Here is a 22,795-nt window from a genome sequence, read left to right as displayed (position 1 = left end):
GGATTACCCACAGTTCCGGGCAAAAAAGGTCAAACACTCGATTCGACAGGCATTTGATTGGCTGACACATCATTTCAAGCAGAACACGAGTTAAATAAAAAGTCTTCCAGATCCAAGTGTAGTAAAGACAAGTAAAACGAAATTTTGAACTATAAAAACGAAACGAAATAGGATCTGTGTTTTAACCAGATTGATCATTTATAAAATATGATAATTAGATTGAAAGAAACAAAACCATAACGTATAGCATCAGATTGGTTTATTTCTTTTTAGGAAAACAAGTAAATCCTTTATATGGAACCTATCTTTATAAACGGGCTCTTTTGTATTGAAGGTGTCGGATAGTTCTTCCACTTCGTCTTTGTAGAGGGCGGAGGTTACCATGGTCACCGAGTTCTGTTTTCCTGATTCTGGTTTCCATCTTATAAAGTAAATCTAACTGTGAAATAAAAATATAAGAAATATATCTTACTAAAGAATGATTCACACAATAAACTTAGATAACTAAATACTTTTTTTTAAAAATTTATAGAAAACTGTGTCCCTTAGCAGGGGCGGATTGGGGCCGGGAACCGGCCTGGGCTGCCGTGTCGGAGCGGCCCCTTTTACTGACCGCGGAGCCCGGATGGAGGGGGCGGCGGGGGATCTCCCCAATGAAAAATTTGAAAAATGAACCCCAAATATGCGATTTGGTGGCATATTTGATTATAATCTCTGTCAAATAATATATCTCATAGTCGATTAATTTAGGCCAAAACCCCGACCTGCAAGTAATTTACAACCATCAACCTGTGAAATTATCATATTATTAATTATCATTGTATCGTCAAGACCAGCTATCATCAAATTTGGCTGAGGCCTTAAAATTGAATTTTGTTTTTGAGTTACGAACCATCGGCAGACGTTTCTGGCGACAGCGTCGGGTGAATCCGATGAAATTTTCGGATGAAATTCGGAATCCCCATTGCAGGATTCCGAATTCCGGCCCACACCCTGCACACCCGGCCCAGAAAGTCTATTATACCAGCCCATTCCAGACTCCAGCGATGGCGTGGCTACCCGTTAAAGCCACCGGCCACATACAACATGATCATCGTCGCTCCATGGCCGGTCCAATACCCCCCCCCCCCCATATAATGTTCAGCAGAAAAGGTTTTTTTTAGACGAATTAGACAAACAAATTTTTTTTCATTTTTTGTCCGACCGGCCCTTCGGGCCAATCCGCCCCTGTCCCTTAGGCAGTAATTCAAAAATTAAAACGAAAAAATGCGTTCTTTAGGCAGTGATTCAAATATTAAAACACAAAATGTGTTCTTTAGGAAGTAATTCAAACATTGAAACGAAAAATGTGTTCTTTAGGCAGTAATTCAAACATTCAAACGAAAAATATTTTTAAATGGTAATTTAGACATTGAAACATAAAATAATGCGTCCTTTAGATATCAATTTAGACATTAAACACATACAAAAATGTCTTCATTAAATAATAATTTCGACATCAAATATATAGCTTAAATACGTCCGTGCTGCGAATGGGAGTGGTCGAATTGTCTAATGCCTGCGCTTTTAACCAAAACTTGTGTATGGTTTCTATCCTAAGCTTGTACTTAACAAGGAGTATTGGATAGCCTCCCCAACCTTGATTTGACCACCCCCCCCCCCTCCCCCCACACCATGTCCCACGCCTGCGACCCTTCCCAATTCACCAAAACCAGAGTACAGGTCTAATTATTATTGGTAATTCTGCATTGTGTAACCAAAACTTCAAAATAGAGGAATTCGTCAGGTTACATTTATGTTCAGCCGAGCGAAGCCAGGTGAAATCTCGTTTGTGATTTCAGCCCACAAGTAAAAACATCACCGGAAAAGAGCCATTTATCGATCTAAGTGACCTATTCATAGTTAATATTTTGTTCTTCTTTCAATTACAGGGAAGCCATATCATGGCTCGGTGAGTAAGACGTTGACTCTCTAACCTGGAAATTTCCAGGGTAGTTCCCCCCCCTTGTCACTGGTGTAGGACGGAGTGTCTTACAAGGGACAACGAGGTCCAGCATACACATTAGCATGCCCGTGAAATAACCTGGCACCTGGAATTCGATATGTCTGGACAAAAATTCCTTCATTTCATACTGTATTGCATATGTCCGTTTTCATTACCCTATTTGGAGCAGACCTGTAGGACGTTAAACCCTATTTCATTTTATTTCGTGTGGACGAGGCCCAATGCCCATCCTTCAAAAATACGTGTGGATATGGCCCGAGAACCATCCTTCAAAACAAGAACTTACAGTAGATTCAGTTATCTTTTTGGGTTTTTCTGCAACTAGCCACAAAAGAGCTTCGGTACAAGGTGGCGACGTCAGACCCCCTTCATAGTAATAATACCGTGGTACACGTAGTGGCAACAAGGAACGTGGGTTGAATTTAATACCAGTCACATGTACCCCTGTAAATGGAAAAGTTAATTATGTATATTTTGGTTGGTAGAATTATAAAACCAATTTAAAGTAGTTTACACGGCACCTACACACCCACACTCTTTCACCAACGTCTGTAAAAGGTGTTTTCTCTCTCCCCGTCTTGACGGGGGTGGATGGACGAATGGTTAACACATGCGTATTGCGTTATAAGGTTGTCATTGAGTCAAGTGGCGTGGTTTCGATTCCCCCTCTTGTACGTGGCAAGGAGTAGGGTCGCCTGTCTAAACTCGTGGTTTTTCTCCATGTCCTCCTCTCGCGGCTAAGGCGAACTATTGAAATAAAATTGAACCATATGTTGGTCCCGAAATTACTTAGTTTGTCTCGAGTGGGCGTTAAATCTCTGATATAAAACTCACCACATCCGGGTCCTGATTCCAAAAGAGCACAATTGTCACTTTGACGATTACTGTTTACTCTTAAACACTCTTCCTTTTCATCCCCTATTCCCAACAACTCCAGATTAGCTAATCTCCTGTTCTCTAGAGCACACACATTATCTACAATACACGAACATATAATTGCTACATCAACAGTTGTTATGAGGGACAGTTGTTGTTGGCATTTCCGCCAACACAAATGTGTTCAGGGAAACGGGATTTTTTTTTGTACCATATGATGTCTTGGCAGGAAAATCCCGAGGAACTTTCGTAGTCAAAGCGGTGACCTCCTGATTAGAGGTAGGCGGAAACGCCACTGCCCAGTCAAAAAGTAGTACACTCGGATTGCACAAGTAACAATTACATACAAATTTAGATCCTGCCCATTGTTTGGACTCCTTTAAATCCTGTCTAAGAATATACTTATTTGAGAAATATTTGCAAGAGTGATTGTGGTTTTTGTAGCGCCATGAGCATTAGTATATGCGGAATTAGAGCGGTATACGGGGATCACGTGGTTAAGTGGGTAAGACGCTGGCTCACTAGCCTGGAGGTCGGGTGTTCATCCAGACCTGACAAGGACAGCTATCTAGTCGTTCAGATGGGACGGAAAACCGAGGTCCCGTTTACATATTGGCGTGCACGTAAAAGATCCCTTGGTAGTTGGAATTCGATATAAGAGTAGGCCGGGCAAAATTTCCCTCATAGCACACTGTATGGCGTGTGCCCGTCTTCATTAGCCCAGTTTACGAGCAGAACAGTAGGACGTTAAACCCCATTTCATTTCATTTCAGAGCGGTATACATGGACTTACATATTATTTGAAAACAAAATTCAATTTGTTAGTCTCAAAAAAGCCCGAAATAAAATGGTGTTGACGGAACGGTAAACAACATTCCATCTCATGTTCCTTATAGGGACTAAAGACGATTAAAGGACAATATTGGTGTCAGTTATTATCACATAGGTGATAGCACTGGTTAAATACGTTCCAAATATAATTTTAATTCAGATATCATTGCTACGATAGATGCGTTGTGAAGCTTTCAAGAAAGGGAAGTGACGAACGCAAAAGGAATGCACGAGTTATCCTTCTATATAACTAACTGAAGTGACGAGTGATAACAGATACACGGGCAAATTTCTGCTCACTAATGATTCGTTCGAAGACCAAAAGTTGTTATGTGAGGCTGTGAGGGGATATCTGATAATTCAAAAAAGTAATTGAATGTCACTAGATAAGGGAAAACGAGAAAAATAGAAATAGTCCGCACATTCACTTGTTTTTCTTCATTCTATACTTTATAATGCTCTGACTTTTTCTATTTTTCTCGTTTTCTCTTTTCTAGTGAGAGTCAATTATTTTTTTGACTTTTCAGATATCCTCCCACAGTCTCATATAACAACTTCTCGTCTTCTAAGGAATTATTAGTGAGCAGAATTTCGCCCGTGAATCTGTTTTCACTCGTCACTTCAGTTAGTTATATAGAAGGATAACTCCTGTTTTCCTTTTCCGTTTGTCACTTCCCTTTCTTGAACGCTTCATAACGCATCTATCGTAGCAATGATCTCTGTGTTAAAATTATATTTGGAACGTGTTAAACCAGTTCTATCACACATGTGATAATGACGGACACCAATATTGTCCTTTACAACAAGTACGATATATAAACCTGTATTTTAATCTGATTTGGTAATCTATTACATGAACGGGGAAACATGCACGATGTCAATGCATGTGCATCTGACATGTTGTAATATGAAGAGACTTTTCCGAATTTCAAAAATAAAATTGTTGAACATACTCCGAACATTCTATTCTGTTAGATAAAATAAAATAAAAAGTTTTAATAATTGTTGAACATACTCTAAACATTCTATTCTTTTAAATAAAATAAAATAAAAAATCTTTAGTAATTGTTGAACATACCCCAAACATAGTGAGCGCAAAAATATAAATGATGATCAGGGCTAGATCTATTTGTTAAGGCCACACACAATTTTCGTCAAGGTCGCTGAGATGTAAATAGGCTTAGGGCACGTGATTGTTGGCGAGATTGTAGGTTAAGGTCAGGGTAAGCGTTAGGCCCGGGCTAGGTCAATATTTTTATTTCACGTACAACAAGATTATTTACAACACTGATGTAATGGTTAGAAAACAAGCCGAAGCTTATATAAATTCCTCTCCGTGTCAATTACTAAATACAGGGTTATGGTTGGGGTTGGGGTTGAAGTTGGGATTAGTGCTAGCCCTGTTTACATCTCGTGACCTTTGACCAAACTTAAAGTTGGCCTTATCAATTAGATCTAAGCTGATGATCAGCAGTTTTAAGTACTATGTTAAAATATAAAAGCTTGTAAACTGACCAAAATCTGCAGCTGTATAGCGTCTAACCTCATCAAAGTGTCTGAAGATGGTGTTGAAGGCGCGACTCTTTTCTCCTTTGTGCTGAAAACAGAGATAGCGGGGGCGATAGAGAGAGAGAAATGAAATATGTTTTTAAACATACATTATGTATGAACTAAATCTACCTATTGCAGATCTTTCTTTAGGCCTGTAATGATTTCTAAATTATTAATTAGACATTAATTAACTTATCCAGACCATAATCAACTGTCGATGTCAACGCTAGCTTTCTAACTTTTCTCGATTAGGATCCGATTTGCTGCTCAACATTTTTGCTGCTCAACTTTCATTCATGATTTAATCATGAAATGGATAATCGAGACTATGTTTTTTTTTATCGTATCGACTTTAGAAATGATGATCGAGGCTAGGCCGAAAATTCAATCGCTAAAATCTCGGTTCAGAGTGGATCCATTTGATTGGAATTTTCAGCAAATTCCCTTTACATTATCTAGTTCTTAACTATTATAGTGAGAACTGCCAACTCTTTATCTAATCTCCCATAATGTATCTTTAACATCCTACTGTTCTCCAATGCATACCCCATACAGTGTACTATGAGGGCAATTGTGCCCGATCAGCGGCACTGTGGCCTACTCTTATATCGAATTACAATTGTCAAAGGTTCTTTTACATGCACGCCAATGTGTACACGGTATGTCGAACGACTATACGTTGTCCCTTGAGAGATGTGTCTTAACGTACACCCCACACACAACCTAGGTCACTTCTGTACTAACGTGTACATTGGTTTTCGCCGGGTTATCCTATTCATAAACAATTATCAAATATAACTGAACAATAACTTTAACTAAAGAATTTGAGAAGTGTTTATTCCGCTTCCGTTTTCAAAATTAATAGCACAAACTACATATACATAGCAAGAAATAAACAATAATATCAAATCATTAGTCTATAGAAATTTTCAAAAGATAAGCTGACTGCATACCAGAATATGTCCGCCATCATACTATCTTAGACGCTTAGAAAATATCTTAGAAAAAAGGCTTAATTTAAAAAGGCCTCCTTGATTTGGGTAAAGAAATAAAACTGTTGATATCATTTGATTTTGTGGGATGATTTTGTGCTTACATAATTGTGCTTAAAGATGCATTATGTAAGAGCTAAATCTGCCTATTTGCATATATTTCTATAGGCATTAAAATATCATATAACTAGACATTTATTAACTTTCCAAGACCATAATCAAGTCTCGGTGCCATCGGATGCTCGAGATTTTCAACGGATTTAAAAACAATTGGCAGTTAATGATTTAATTAAAAAATGGATAATCGAGACTTTCTTAATTAACGTAACAACGGTAGCAATGACAACCAACAAGACTCCGCTATTCTCCAAACACGCCTAATGTCGCTTAGAATGAAGTAATATGAATGAAACATTCCTCTTCATGATTTAGTTTTTAACTATTATAACAATTTAGCTAAATTGTACATAATGCAACTTTAATAATTTGTATAGAGTTTCTCAGTCACTAATCAGAACAACCCGTTTCCATAATTTCATTTTGACCAAAGGATTTAGTTGCTAGGTATATTTAGTAGACAGATTCTGATATCACCCTTAAAGTGGTTTGTCACGTCCCGCTGTAGCCACCAACCAAGACAAAGATTGAGAACTTATATTACCGTAAACATGATGGAGATAACCAGAAGGCCATCTGGATGAGCAGTGGCTTCTTCTAAGTCTTCATAGTCTTGTCTGTGGTGTACAACATGAGCCTGTAATAATAATAATAATAAGAATAAGAATAAGGATGGGGAGGTGGAGGAAGAGGATAGGAAAGAGAATAAGGTGAGGGCGAGGATGGATAAAGAGGATGAGGGTGAGGGTTGGCGCGAAAATAAGGGTGAAGATGAGGGTCATAAGTATGATGAGGGTCATAAGGACGGTGAGGATGAGGATGAACATGAGGGTCATAAGCTGGATGATGAGGAGAGGTGTGAGGGTGAGGATGAGAAAGGTGACAAGATAAAGATGAGGGTAATGAGAATGATGAAGATGATGGTGAGGAGGATGAGGATAGTGATGAGGATGGGGATGGAGATGGGGATCAGGAAAGTGTAGGGATACGGATACAGGTGATAAGAATAAGGAAGATGACGGTGAGGAAGACCAGGATGAGAATGATGGTGATGAATGAGAACGATGATAGTGATAAGGAAGATGAGGATGACGAGGATAGTGATAAGGAAGATGATGATGAGAAGATAATGGTGAGAAGGATGAGGAAGATGAAGATGATAGTGATGGTGATGATGACGAGAGGACGATGATTGTGATGAAGAAGGTGACAATGATGGTGATGAGAAAGTTGATGATCATGAGGATGAGATTGAGGAAGATGATGGTAAGGATAATAAAAATGAGGATAAGAATGATAGGGATGATGAAATAAACTAATCTTGATTCCGGTAAGGACGGTGAGGATGAGGATGAAGATGAAGGTCATAAGCTGGATGATGAGGAGAGGTGTGAGGGTGAGGATGAGAAAGGTGATGAGATAAAGATGAGGGTAATAGGAATGAGGAAGCTAATGGTGAGGAGGATGGGGATAGTGATGAGGATGGGGATGGAGATCAGGAAGGTGTAGGGGTACGGATACAGGTGATAAGAATGAGGAAGATGACGGTGAGGAAGACCAGGATGAGAATGATGGTGATGAATGAGGATAACGAGGATGGTGATAAGGAAGATGATGATGAGAAGATGATGGTGAGAAGGATGAGGAAGATGATAGTGATGGGATGATGACGAGAGGACGATGATTGTGATGAAGAAGGTGATAATGAGGGTGATGAAAAGGTTGATGATCATGAGGATGAGATTGAGGAAGATGATGGTAAGGATAATAAGAATGAGGATAAGGATGATTAGGGATGATGAAATAAACTAATCTTGATTCATAGTAAACAGAATGCAAACGAAAATTGAATTGAAAAGCATAGGAATTGATTCCGAATGCTATTTGTTACGATAAACATCATATCATCCCATATTTTACTTCTTAACTCTTTGGATGAATTGGAAATTCGACCAACACCGATGAAAAAAGAAACCACTGGATACCTACCTCAGCAGAAAAAGATTTACCATGAATCAGATGTTCCGTTTGTCGTTTTTCGCCCTTTTTACCAATATGAAAATGTACACTGTCCAGAACATAGCCCAAGCCGTCTCGAGATGGGGCTCCAGTGAGTACTGGTTTTTCTCCAGTCACAACATACTTGTAATAGACGCCTGAAATCGACAAACATGAAAAGAAAAAGAATGCGGTTTAACGTCCCAATTTTCAATGCCAAGCGAAGTAATGAAGACGGACATAGCCATGCAATGTGCAAGGAGGGGCATTTGCCGGCGCTATGGCCTATTTACTACTGGACTACCTTAGGTTCTACAATCCCGATGGCTCGGTTTTCATCTCAGACAAACGACTAGATAATGTTTCATGCTCGCAGGGTCGTAACTAGCTCAGTGCAACGAGGGGGCGGGAAATGTTCTCATGGGTGCTGTAAAATAGTGCGATGAAAGATCTGTCAAGTTCATGGGTTTGATTTCACTGCATTTCTGACAAACGGAATGCACGAGGAATTTCTCGTCCAACACAGGGATAGAAACAAGCACCCTCTGATTACTGATCTAGCGCCGTACTCACTCGACAGTGCAGCCAAAACAGTAAACCCCCGTAGTAGCCACAATATATAAGTTGTATACAAAATTCAATATCTTGTTACTATTACTGAGACCCGTTGGTCGTTAATGGAGATTTAACGCCCGTTTTCGCCGATGGTGAAATTGTAGACAAATGTTTCCTATGAAACTAACCAGAAGAGTCAATCTAGCGTATGATAGGTATGGGAGAAGTCATGTAGTTCCCATCCCCTTATTATCTGTTCAGCAGAAGATGAATTTGAGATGTATTATAGTCCAATGCGAGTAAACCTTTTTCATTTGCTGATTACACTATTTTGCCGATACCGTTTTTAGGACTTCGAATTTTGTCTAATGGTTTGGATTGTTCGTACTTGGTTTATTTTATTTCGGTTATTAAAAATAAACATTGTTGAACATAAATGTATTGTATTGTAGTGTATTGTATAGTCTTGTGTTAATGCCCGTGCACCGGTTGGGGTGAGGGAGGGGGTAAAATGTACTTGCTCCGGAACATAAAACTTCTCTCTGCTCCTGGGACAGGTAGGCCTACTATGGCGACAAGCGGGTGTTGACTGCTCTGCGTTGTCTCTCTAGAAACATTATAATAAGGATGTGCGATGGCTTGCAGTAGGACGACAGTCACTAACATTTAACCCAAATTAATATGATTTCCAATCACCTGGAGGCTGAGGGTGGGTTAAATATTCCAATACAATTTGCAATGTGATAATCAAGACCGTATACGATTATCCAGATGTATGATTATAGGGACAATATTTTATATATCCCCGCATTCGATGCCTAATACTGACATATTTAAAATTCATCAGATCTTTGTATTTAGAACGATAAAACGTTCAGAATATTATTGTATATGTAGTTTCATACATGACGACCAGGGGTGTTGGGGTGGACTGGGGTCGGGATAGTATGACTGAACACGTGACCATAGAGCAACTAACCCCATGTTAGTCTCAAAATAATTGAAGTATTGTGTATGGATTTAATTTGTTACTGGTATAACTTGCTTTTTATACGTACCGGTGTTTTCAAGGTAACCTTCGACGTCATCAGTGTTATAAGTCAGTTTATCTTGCCTTTTCTCTGTTCTTTTAGCGCCATGTACATTAATTGGTGACTGGAAATTTCCAGATCGGTCGCAGCAGCTGTTTAAAGGAAATTGGTTGTCAATGGGTCCATCGACTATTATTGAACTGTCAAGTCCTGCCCAACATTGAGGTCCTAGATACAGAGAATAATAAAGAAGTGTTACTTTTAAAGGACATAATACTAAATACAGATAGAGATAGATGGGGGTTTATTGTCCACTCAACACAAACTATCTCATTCCGAGAATAACCCATGGTTCAATTGTAATTCAAACAGAGCCTTTAGTTGTGTTAGGAAACCAATGGACCGGAGAAAACCCAAGCATAGATCGCTAAAATTTCAATTGAACATAAATTTGTAAATTTGTAAATGTTAAACGGAAATGAACCATTTTAAATCGATATTTCTATGAAATATTCATCTTTCACATCATTATAATTTGCAAGGGATTCTATTGCTTTTTAAATGATACAGAAAGACTTTAGAGTTCCAAAAAATTATAGCTATTGTCCTTTCAACATGTTAAGTCGTCTTTTATCATACGGGCGTTGGGTGTCCAATGGTTAACGCTTGTTCGTTGATCATTAGGTCTGTCATTTATAGCCTGTCCAACCTTTTGGGCTTTCTCCGCGTCCTTCGGTTTCCTACCACTGCTAAAGACCCCTACGCCTAAGCGAATTATTGAAATATAATTGAACCAGGTGTTAGTCCTGAAATGACCTCTCTCTCTCTCTCTCTCTCTCTCTCTCTCTCTCTCGCTCTCTCTCTCTCATTTATATCTCATTTATATATACCAATATGTATTGTACATTTGTAGAGCGAATCATAACATTTTGGTTGTGTAATACGCCTTCTTGAAATAAAATAAACACATCAGTAAACAAGGAAATTCTGAATGGGTGAGATACGCAAAATGGCCCATCATTATATTACAAATGACTTAATTGATAATTAAAAAACAAACAAATTATATTGCAAATCACTTGGGTGAAAATTAAAACTGACTTGGGTGAAAATTAAAAAAAAATTGACTTGGGTGAAAATTAAGAAAAAAAAAAAAAAAACAAAAAAAAAACTAGGCCTATATTAAAATTGACTTGGGTGGAAATTAAAATTGACTTGGGTGAAAATTAGAAGAAAAAAAAGTATATTAAAACTGACTTGGGTGGAAATTAAAATTGACCTGGGTGAAAATTCTAAAAAACAAATTATATTACAAATGACTTGGGTGGAAAGTAAAATTGACTTGGGTGAAAAAAAACAAATTATATTAAATTTGACTTGGATGAATATTATAAAAAAAAATTATATTACAAATGACTTGGGTGGAAATTAAAATTGACTTGCGTGAAAATTATAAAAAAAAATCCCAAATTATATTAAAATTGACTTGGGTGAATATTAGAAAAAATAAATGATACTATTTTTCATGTCCCTTATCAGCCACCGTATTATGTAGATTACATTCATTTCTTAAAATGAACACTTTCCATAATAAATAAACAGATTTATTCTCAAATTCATTACAAATATACTATCACAAGATTAAATCGAAAAGAATTTTTTTTAATGAAATGAAATGGTGTTTTACAGCAAATTTTAAATTTAGTATCAAATACTTGTCATCAGACTGTGTCAGCGCATCATACAACCTATCACAATACATAGACCATTTCCTATTATCCCTAGCATGTAAACACGCTTCCTACCTTAAAGACACCAACGACGTTTTTCACAAAATCAAAAATCAAACAGTTAAGAGTCCCTGAGCACATCATTTTATTATCCATCGACGTACAGAGCATGTACACGAACATCGATAATAACAAAGGTATTGAAGCAGTTTGGAAAGTATTTCTTAGGAACCCACAAGCATCCAGGCCGGACGAAGAATCCTTAAATTACTCGATATTTGTCTGAGGAGGAATGACGTCACATTCAACGACCAAGTATACCTCCTGTCTCCAGGAACTGCGATGGGAAAGCGATTAGCCCCGAGTTATGCCAATCTCTTCATGGCGGAGTGGGAAAGGGAAGACTTATCTGACATCATAAAATCTCAGATTCTCCGTTTCCATATAATATGTACTCAGAAGTTCGACCTTGAGTCGGCATGCACGCTTGTATTTAGCAAACTCAGAGAAAGGGGATATTCCAAACACTATATCTAGCTGAACTTGCCGCCAAAAAAACAAACCAAACAATATGCAATCAGCAGTTAAAACAGAACCTTGTGACCATCCCAGACGTCAAACATGCAAAATTATAAACATATCCGACCAGTTCAATAACAAAATATCTGGCACGCAATTCCCAATATTAGACCAACTTTCATGCAGCAGTTCAAACATAATTTATCTAATTTCATGTAGACAATGTGACAAACGATATGTAGGGGAGACCGGTCGCCGGTCAGACATAGTCACCAGAAAAGACAAACCGGTCTCAATTCACTTCAACCAACCAAATCATGACATTTCTGATCTCATTGTCTCGCCAATAGAAAAGACGAAGAGCGACTTTGAAACTCAGAAGAAATTAAAACGTTTAGGCTAACTAGGGAACAATTCTGGACTGACAAATTGAAAACAACAGCCCCGTAGGTTTGAATATTCATAAGACTAGCGCAATAGCCTCTTTTGTAATCCCGTTTAGCGCAACAGCAGCAAGTGCGTCCAAAATCATCAAAAACATCTATATTGACCTCCAGGAAAATCACCCGAAAATCTTCACACAGAAACATATTATTGCATATTCTAAAAATAAAAATCTGAACGACAACTTAGTGTACAGTAAATTAGATTAAATAAGACCAGTCGTCACCTTAACCCAAAACAAACCATACATCAAACCCTAGCCCTAACCGTTAGTAAATAAAATCAACTAGATATAAGAATTCCTAGCCCTAACCCGATGATAGTGGAACAAACACATTTTTAGAAAATCCAAGTCTTAGTAAGAAACACACTAATGTAGCTCTTACCCGAGAGCCTCAAATTTATTCTCTTTTCTTAAGAAACAAAAATACCAGAATATCACAAGCACCACCCAAGGAAGACCATCAGCGCCACCAACACCAAAAAAAACCTCAGTGAAATCACCCTCGTATATAAATCTAATGTATTGTATGTATTTCTTTTTTTATAAAACTGGGAAATATCACGAACTAAATTTTTTATCATCCTAGATCAGTGCTTATGTGGAGACTTAACCCCTCCCCCAAATTCTTAAATCTAACCCTAGCTGACATAACCTGTCATTCAATCTATAATCATGAACTCTGGCAGCCAACATCCCCCATATAGCATCAATGAAGCATCCACGACCCAATCATCGATAGAAATAATCAAAATACTTACTAAGACCAGAATCTCGATTGTACCGGAAACAGGTTTTACCTTCATCTGGACATAAAAGCCTGTCACCTACAAGAGGACTTCCAACACTTTCTGGCTCCTCTTGGGCATACTGGGCATACTGGGCATCTTGCTGATCCAACATTCCATCTATGCTTTCTGTATTGGCATCAGCATCTTGGTCGGAGCCTTTAGTAGTGTAATAATATTGACCATTACCTTCAACATTTTGGTCGTGGCGTCCACTACTGTACCTAACTTCACCCATGCGTTCTGCAGCGTAATTAGAGGGTTCATAATTAGCATACCTTGATGGCTGGGCACGTTCAGAAATAGGTACTTCTTGGCCTTGCTTACCATTTCTAGCCGATGCAACAAGAGCTAAGCAAAGCACCACTAAGCTTATTCCCCGTAACACACGCATGCTGCTGTTTTTCAAATATGTTGGCGACCTACTCTGGTAGCTACAGATAAGTCGACAAAACAAGGGTGACAGTGCCTTATTTATGCAAGATGCTACCTATCAATCACAGTTGTACATAAGGCAAAAAATATTTGATAAATGGGTGAAGTCTGAATTAATCAATCAGTTATATAATGTTTATATATGAACATGTTTTGCAACTAAATACTTTGAGGTTATCTTTTTTTAGCCCCCCCCCCCCAAAAAAAAAGAAAAGAAAAGTGACTGAAGCCTGAATTAAAGATACATTATGGGAGATTAGATATAGATCTGGCAGTTCTCACTATAATCGTTAAAAATTAGATAATGTAAAGGGAATTTGCTGAAAATTTCAATCAAATTGATCCACTCTGAACCGAGATTTTAGCGATTGAATTTTCGGCCTAGCCTCGATCATCATTACTATAGTCGGTACGGTAAAAAAAAACCCAACATCGTCTCGATTATCCATTTCATTATTAAATCATGAATGGAAGTCGAACAGCAAATCGGGACCTAATCCAATAAAGGTCGCAGGCTTGCGATGACATCGAGAGTTGATTATGGGCTGCATAAGTAATTAATGTCTAATTAATAATTTAGATAACATTTCAGACCTAAAGAAAGACCTGCAATTTGCAGATTTAGATCTTGCATAATGTATGTTTAATCAGTTATGTACGGTTTATATATGCACATTTTTTTTGCAAGTAAGAAGTATTTTGAATGTATGGTGTTGTAGTAATATTTTATTGCTAGTATGATCTTTGGAGCGTTCAAAACGTCAAATATTACATCCTGATGTCATAGATCGATCGATAGCTATTTAGTTTAGTTTTTTTTTCTAGATTTATTGCCATTTCGTGCTGTTGTAATTATTGTATGGAAGACTAAACAGCTCTTTATTCAGTGTTCTAAATTATTAGTTTTTAATATTTATTTGTTCATTTATTGCCATTTCGTGCTGTTTTTTTCTCGATTTATTGCCATATGTTGATGTTTTACCGTGAAAAGATGGACTTCTTCTATCCACTATTTAAGACAATAAACATTTTAAACTTGGTACACGAATCGCGTGCCAGAATCCTTTCGGGTGACATTTGTAATAAGCGACTCGATGAACGAGGCTAAACATATCCTACAAGGGAAGACTACCGGAGTACACTGGAATAACCAAACGCCAAAGACTGCCATTCAATATGCACTCTTCGTGTATTCCGTCCATCATAACTGATCAGAAATTACAGTAAAAACAGAAACGATTGAACGTAAATCCGTTCATAATATAAATATTAATATTACATTATTATATGTGCTGCGATATGGCACTTTGGGCATAAATATTTTTAATCCATTAATTTTATTAATAGCTGAACAAACCTTAGAAAACGTGCATTTTTTTACCTTTTCGAAACACTTTTAGGGGGTTAAAATTTAGCTGGCTTCCCTTATAAATGAGTAGTGCAAGACAGAAGTCAATTTGCGAATTTCGTTTTCCTACAGTTTGGATCATAAGGCTGAACCATAACTATTTTCAAGGGCATATATTAGTCATAATTTATATAAGAGAAAAAAAAATCCATAATTCATTTTAAATTTTTGACATTTACGGGAAATAGGCAATTTTGTGAGAATCACTTATCAAGTTTGTATGCCCATAAAAGAATAAATGGTTGTATTTTTACGAACATATATACACCAAAAGATAGTTTCTAACTTGAGTCATTGCCCACAATACATTTTTCGATAGTTTAATTGCTTAATAGACATACAAACCGCCATTAAATCCAATCAGTCCAAAATTTCCAGTATTACTGTTATTCCTTAATAAAATAGACCTTTAGATTTAGCCACAGAGGATTTGTGTCTGATGTTGTAATAGAAAAAAAGAAAAACAAACGAATGTTAGGAAAATATAGTCCATTGAATAATGGAATATATATATATTTCAAGATAAAAAAAATACACGATATGTCAAGGAATGTATGTGTCAAGCAATTATATACAGGAGTTATTTAAGAAACATAATACAATGAATTATAACCGAATTAAAAGATTGCTTGTGCGGAGCTCTACAAAACCGGATAGCAAATTAAGGACGGTTAAAAACTGTTTACCAAAATTAAATAAATTTGACCTGACAAGTCAGAGACCATTCACAATCTACACGGTAATGGCTAGTATGTAAGTGAATTTCTTTTAAAGATGCATTATGTAAGAGCTACATTTGCCTTTTGTATGTCTTTCTTTAGGCCCCAAATGTTATTGAAATTATTAGAGATTTATTCATATGACCAGTACATAATCAGCTCTCTAGAGCATCGGATGGTCGCGATTTTTAATGGACTGAAACACGATCACCATTTAATAATTAAATTTAAAAATGGATAATCGGGACTTTGTTTATTGTCGTAAAAATGGTAGCCATGGAAATCGAGACGGCGCCTTTCTTATCAAAACTTCCAGCATTTATAACTTCGCTCATATATTCCTTTTTCATTATCTATTTTAAACTATTTTATTTAAACTCTCAGCTCTTTTTCAAAATCTTATATAAAGCTTTTTTAATTCGATAGCAGACACGTGTTGTGTTATTGATTTATTAACTGTTTAAATAATATTATATAATAGTATTTTTATTTTTGTTGAAGGTTTCATTAGGTATTACGCTACATAGAAAATTAGTTGATCACCATGCCATTAGTAGCTCAAATTAAAATTTCCAATAGTTCTCAAGGCAAATTTTAAGTCGCCGAATAATGGAAACCGCCAGAACCAATGGATATTGTGGGCCGAGTTATTTTTCAGTATGTCCTGCAGCCTCCTTCCAAAATTCCATCACGTATCAGCACAATACAGCAGGTTACAATTTGTATGTAACTTATATCGACATCAAAATGTTATAACCCTTGGGCGGAGGGCAATTAAATATTCAAGTCAGTGGGACAAACAACCGTGGTCTGGGATCCAGTAAATAACTCATTCAAAACGGTTATATTCTACTGGACCGAAACAACCACCTACACGTCCATGTAGGACGAAACGACTTAAGGCCAACCCAGCACCCCTTGTCCGCTTGGGCTCTTTAAGATAACCATGCCAAACATGGCTGTTTTCAGTACCAAGGTGTAAACAAACCACGCTTTTCATTGGAGAAAAGCTATATAGCTTGATCTGAAATTGGAGAAAAGCTATATAGCTTGATCTGAACTTAGTTCTCACAAGACAGAAAGCAATGGGATGACCATTCAAAGTATTTCACAAAAATTTAGCCATTTTAATTAAAAGTTAAAGACACGGCCAGCAATGTTCGAGTCGTAGTATCACCTGGAACAGAGAGTAATTTTGATAATACCTAAGCAAAGCATAGTCTGCTATCATAGTCTGCTACATATAATATTCGTCTGGGCGATGGAGACAACGCGATCCGATGTTTTAGAGACTTGATTATGGGACTATCGTGTGAAGAAATGTCTAAAAAATAATAGTTTATATAACATTTGCATTTGTGGCGTGCAGGGAAAAGTGTGTGAGCGTGGGGTGGGGGTGGTCGTGGGCATAGCACATCCAATCAATGAGTGAATATATTTTTTTTAGAAATTGGAAATTGTTGCTGTTAACTTCGTAGTGCAAGTTGTCCTGTTTTATTTGAATAAATTTCATCTATTTTTACCTATTTTGAATATCTCACATTGAGTCATGTGGGCCTACATAAAAGTGGTTTACATCAGGCATCACTAAACCAATTCACGCCACTGGATTGAATTTCGTTGACGTAGCCTTCTTGATGTGGTGCTTGTACCCTTTCTTTATTGGGATTTATATTTTTGCCTGAATATTTTTTGCCTCGGTGAGTACGACACAGGCTCGCTAATCATGAGGTCTCGGGTTCGCTCCCGGTATTGGCCGAAAAAGTCCTTCGGAATTTTCCGTTGCGGGTGGGACTGGCAAGGACAATATCTAGTCGATCGGGTGATAGGAAATAACGAGGTCCCGTCTAAACCAGAGGCGTAGCCGTGAAATATATATTGTGGGGGGGGGGGGGGTCCGCAAATGAAATTATATAAAATGTTGACAATCTATGTCGCCGGAGGCACGAGGCTGCGCAGCCTCAATCTTCTGTACACACTGTTTTGGCATATTTTACGGGGTTAAACTAAAACATCACACCACCATGTTGGGATATGTACAGGTTTTATACAGATTGAATCTTAACTAATCCTAATAATTGTTGTAAATAAATAGGAGATAGGGCCTACTATGTATTTTTTTTTTTTTTTTTTTGGGGGGGGGGGGGCAAGTTTATTCAGACCCCCCCCCCCCCCCCCCCCCCGAAAAACAATTGGGGGGGGGGGGGTCGCCCCCTCCCCCATGTGTGACGCCCATGGTCTTAACATTAGCTAGCAAGAAATATAACCATTGTCAGTTGGAATTCGAAATAAGAGTAGGCCATAGCGCCGCTGTCGGGTCAACATTCCCCCCATAGCACAATGTATAGATCGATCGTTATTAGCTGAGCTTTGCTAAAAAGTAGAAAGATAAACCCCATTTCATAGTATATTTTGTATTAATTTCTAATGAAATTTAAAATTGGTATTATTTATTTATTATTTTAAGCTTAAAATGTATAATTCTAAACTTGAATGTATAATTCTAAACTTAAATGTACAATTCTAAATTTATTTAAAATTTAAAACTAAAACTTAAAATTTAGAATTTAAAACTTAAAATTTAGAATTTAAAACTTAAAATATAGATTTTAAAACTTAAAATTTAGAATTTATAACTTAAAACTTAAAACTTAAAATTTAGAATTTAAAACCTAAAATTTAAAACTTAAAATTTAAAACCTAAAATTTAAAACCTTAATTTAAAACCTAAAATTTAAAACTTAAATTTAAAACTTAAAATGTAAAACTTGTGAGCTGCTCCAAAACCAGGCTCTTGGAATAATAATTTTATGATATTTTGAAGTTTGCGAGTATTTCGAAATGGGAAAAACGCCAAAATGAGAAAAACGGACTTCAATTAAAGAATTGGTACATTTTCAGACGAAATTTCACCCAATAGTCCTTAGCAACCTTCAATTTAGATATCTAAACCCATGATTTTCTGGTACTATAAACCAAACTAACTCGGTTGGGACATTATTACTTTTTCTAAATGGATAAAATCAAATCCCAGACTTTTTGTCACATTTTACAAAAATGGTCAAACAGGGGAAAACAGTCTATTCCAAACATGCTTCTTTTAAATTTTGGATTTAAAGCCAATAGAATAGAAGCAAGGAGTTTTCCTTATGCTAAGTATAATACATTCCTGATTACACAAAATTAATGTGCCCATCAAAATCTAACCATGTTGGTTTGCCATGGTAACGGCGGCCATCTTTTTTTTTTGCTCGTAAGTTATTTCATGTACACTGAAATCACCAATAGCCTATTTCCAAAATCATGTGGTTTTGTGCTGAGCGGCTGTAGGGACAAAGCTCGCTTACCGACATCATGACGCGATGTCATGATGCGACGTCATGACGTCATGATGCGACGTCATGATGTGACGTCATGATGTCAATCACAGATCAACTCTTAATAGTAAGTGCAGGGGGACTGCACCACACATTATTGACACAAAAACAAATATGCGGACAGGAACTATTACGCAGAACTCACAAACAAACGCACAATTCAAATAAAGTGAATGGACCTGTGGGATAGCCCTAAGTGTCCACTGCATTGTACAGTCCCGGGCCTGTAGTTACTTCACTCAAATTTGAAAACAATCAGGAATAAAACCCAGAGAAACCATTATGTAATGCCAGCACATGTATATGTTACAAGAAATATGAATGTAAGCATATTGTAATAAAAAAAATAAAAAATTAACGTCATAACCTCATAATAGCCCATTCCCAAAATCATGTGGCCTTTGGCTTCGGGGCTGTATTTAAGGCAAAACTCTGTGACCGACGTCACAGTGGACGTAAAAATCTAGAAACGAACGAACGAATGAACGACCGACGTCATGGCGTGATGTCACGACGCAATATCATGACATCAATCACAGATCAACCCAGAATTTGACGTCATAACCTTATAAAAAAAAAACACGTCATAATCATTATGGCCAGTAGTGTCAAAATATAGATATGCATTTTAAAGTCAACTCATTTTTTACCAATTAGCGATGGCCATGCAAGACACGCCCACATTTTGCAATAGATGAACAGAGAACAAGCTATAAAGGTGAATCTCGATGGTCCACAACCTTGGTATTACATACTTTTAAACTATCTGCGTACAAAGAGCGGCCATTTTGTTCGGCAGTTTTGGTCTGATATTTACAAAATTCAAACTCAAGCATCCTTAGTGTGCAACGGTGATATATTTGAATGTTTTTATTTTTTTTTTAAATCGGATAAAAAGCGAAAAACGTGATTTTCGGTACAATCAGGGGTCATAATCCGGGAAGTTATGGTCCAATATGCACGAAACAAGATCTCTGGGTTGTAAACATACATTTCAAATTTCATCAAATTTAGATAAAAATTGTGACCTCTACAATGTCCACAATCTAAAAACATTGTACAATCAGGGGCCATCATCCATGAAGATATGGTCCGATACGTCATGCCAATGTCGAAAGAAACCGCGATCATGGGGAGATAAACCTGTTTCTAGATGGACAGGAGCGACGACTATTTTTATGTGGACATGTAAATATGACTATGGCAAATACTCTAATTTAGATTTTTCATGCAAAATTCATGCTGTGAACTAAAAACCATTTATCGTAAATCTTTATTTAAAACATGTATTATGCAAGAGCTAAATCTACCTATTGCAGGTCTTTCTTTAGGTCTTAAGTGTTATAAAAAGTGATACAGATGTTCATTTTGCATTATCTGTTTTTGAAGTATGTTTGAAACCTTACACAATGCATCTTTAATTGTTTAGACTACAATTACAATCAAGTAATTTACTTGTATCACAATCTAACACAAAACTATCCAAATCTGTATCACTCCCACTAATAGAGCATTTAATGTATAGGCCTATCTTCGACATGGTATAGGCATAGACATATCACCATTTTATAATGGGAGCTATGGTGACTAAGTGAGTAAGACGCTGGCTCACTAGCCTGGAAGTCGCGGCACGATCCTGGTGTTGACCGAGAAAGTTCATCAGGATTATCAAATTTAAGTTTAAAATTGTAATGTTAAATTTAAATTTCTAATTTAAGTGAATTTCTAATTTAAGTGAATTTTAAATTAGAGTGAATTTTAAATTAGAGTGAATTTTAAATTTAAATTTAAGTGAATTTTAAATTTAAGTGAATTTTAAATTTAAGTGAATTTTAAATTTAAGTGAATTTTAAATGAATTTAAATTTAAATGAATTTAAATATTTAAGTTTTAAATTTAAAATTTAAATGCATTTAAAGTTTCAAATTTTAAATTTAAGTTTAAATTTAAATTTCAAATTTTAAATTTTATTTTTCAAATTTTAAATTTTATTTTTCAAATTTTAAATTTTAATTTTCAAATTTTAAATTTTATTTTTCAAATTTTAAATTTTATTTTTCAAATTTTAAATTTTATTTTTCAAATTTTAAAGTTTCAAATTTTAAATTTAAGTTTCAAATTTTAAATTTAAGTTTCAAATTTTAAATTTAAGTTTCAAATTTAAGTTTCAAATTTTAAATTTAAGTTTCAAATTTTAAATTTAAGTTTCAAATTTTAATTTTAAATTTAAGTTTCAAATTTTAAATTTAAGTTTCAAATTTTAAATTTAAGTTTCAAATTTTAAATTTAAGTTTCAAATTTTAAATTTAAGTTTCAAATTTTAAATTTAAGTTTCAAATTTTAAAATTAAGTATCACATTTTAAATTCAAATTTAAGTTTCAAATTTTCATTTACTCGAGCATGACATGTGCGAGTAAGTAATAATATTTGATATTTGGTTTGATGTGACATAATTATTGATTTATATACATTTTTCTTTTCACGCTGTTTTGAAATAAAATGAGGTTAAACGTACTAGACACATACAAATTAAACACATTGTTTAGGGGTAGGTAAAATGTATCTAATTCGGATCTACTATGATGTACGACCTGGATAGTATATCCTGGCAAAACCGCGCAATCAAATTGAATTAAAATTGAACGATATGTCCGTCTCGAAATGACCTAGTTTGTGTCCAATTGGGTTGTTACCCCCCCTCTCTCTTTCTCTCTCTCTCTCTCTCTCTCTCTCTCCCTCTCTCTCTCTCATATAATTATATCGCGAACGACCCCACTCTAATATAACTATTTCGTTTAAACGAATTATAATTTGACTACGGATTCCACGATTCCACTCTTATATAATGTTGCAATGCATATGTGTATTATGGCCAGTATTTCATTATAAGTCAGTTTTAGGTAGGTCTAAGGTCGGGTTAAAGTAGTGCAGTCTTAGTGGAAACAAAATTAAAGAGTGGCATTTCAATGTCAAACACAAAATCACGGTGATATTTTTGCAAGAAAATCTTTGTGCATGTTTGAAGACACAGAGAAAGTTCTCAGTAAGTAAAATGGTTATGATTTTTTTTTTCATGACACTTTATCCAAATCAAAACCCTTTCATAAAGTTTATATAAAAAATGGGCAATATTTGCAATTACTGTCATATATTTTTTCAGTGGGACGTATCAGTCCCGTCAGGCGGACTGTACACCCATATGGGTCCTGGGACTTTGAAGTACCAATGCGTTTTTTCCAAATTTATGTGACTTTTCCTTTGCGGATTGATTAGTATGTCTGAATTTATCCTTTTATAACATGACAAAGAGATTTTAAATTACAACTGGTTTGTGAAATGATATATGTTTTCAAAAATCGTGTTCTAAGAAAAACATCAAATCTCGCCCTCAGAGCAAATGTGTTACATGTAATGTAT

The 22,795-nt window shown here is 36.1% G+C and overlaps 1 protein-coding gene across 1 annotated transcript; it reads right to left on the bottom strand.

Moving 5' to 3' along the window:
• Positions 1-307: 307 nt before the first annotated feature.
• Positions 308-13,794, bottom strand: LOC126812546 (putative carbonic anhydrase 1). Its single transcript, XM_050539003.2, has 8 exons — positions 13,412-13,794; positions 9,984-10,184; positions 8,362-8,528; positions 6,917-7,009; positions 5,228-5,309; positions 2,840-2,980; positions 2,292-2,449; positions 308-439 (listed from the first exon to the last, which is right to left on the bottom strand). Exons 1-8 carry the CDS (start codon positions 13,674-13,676, stop codon positions 308-310), a joined length of 1,239 nt encoding a protein of 412 aa, XP_050394960.2. The 5' UTR covers positions 13,677-13,794.
• Between the last annotated feature and the right edge of the window lie 9,001 nt (positions 13,795-22,795).

The sequence above is a fragment of the Patella vulgata genome, chromosome 2, assembly GCF_932274485.2.
Source record: "Patella vulgata chromosome 2, xgPatVulg1.2, whole genome shotgun sequence".
Lineage (NCBI taxonomy): Eukaryota > Metazoa > Mollusca > Gastropoda > Patellidae > Patella > Patella vulgata.
The sequence above is the reverse complement of the archived record's forward strand: the minus strand, read 5'-3'. Positions and strand labels throughout refer to the sequence as shown.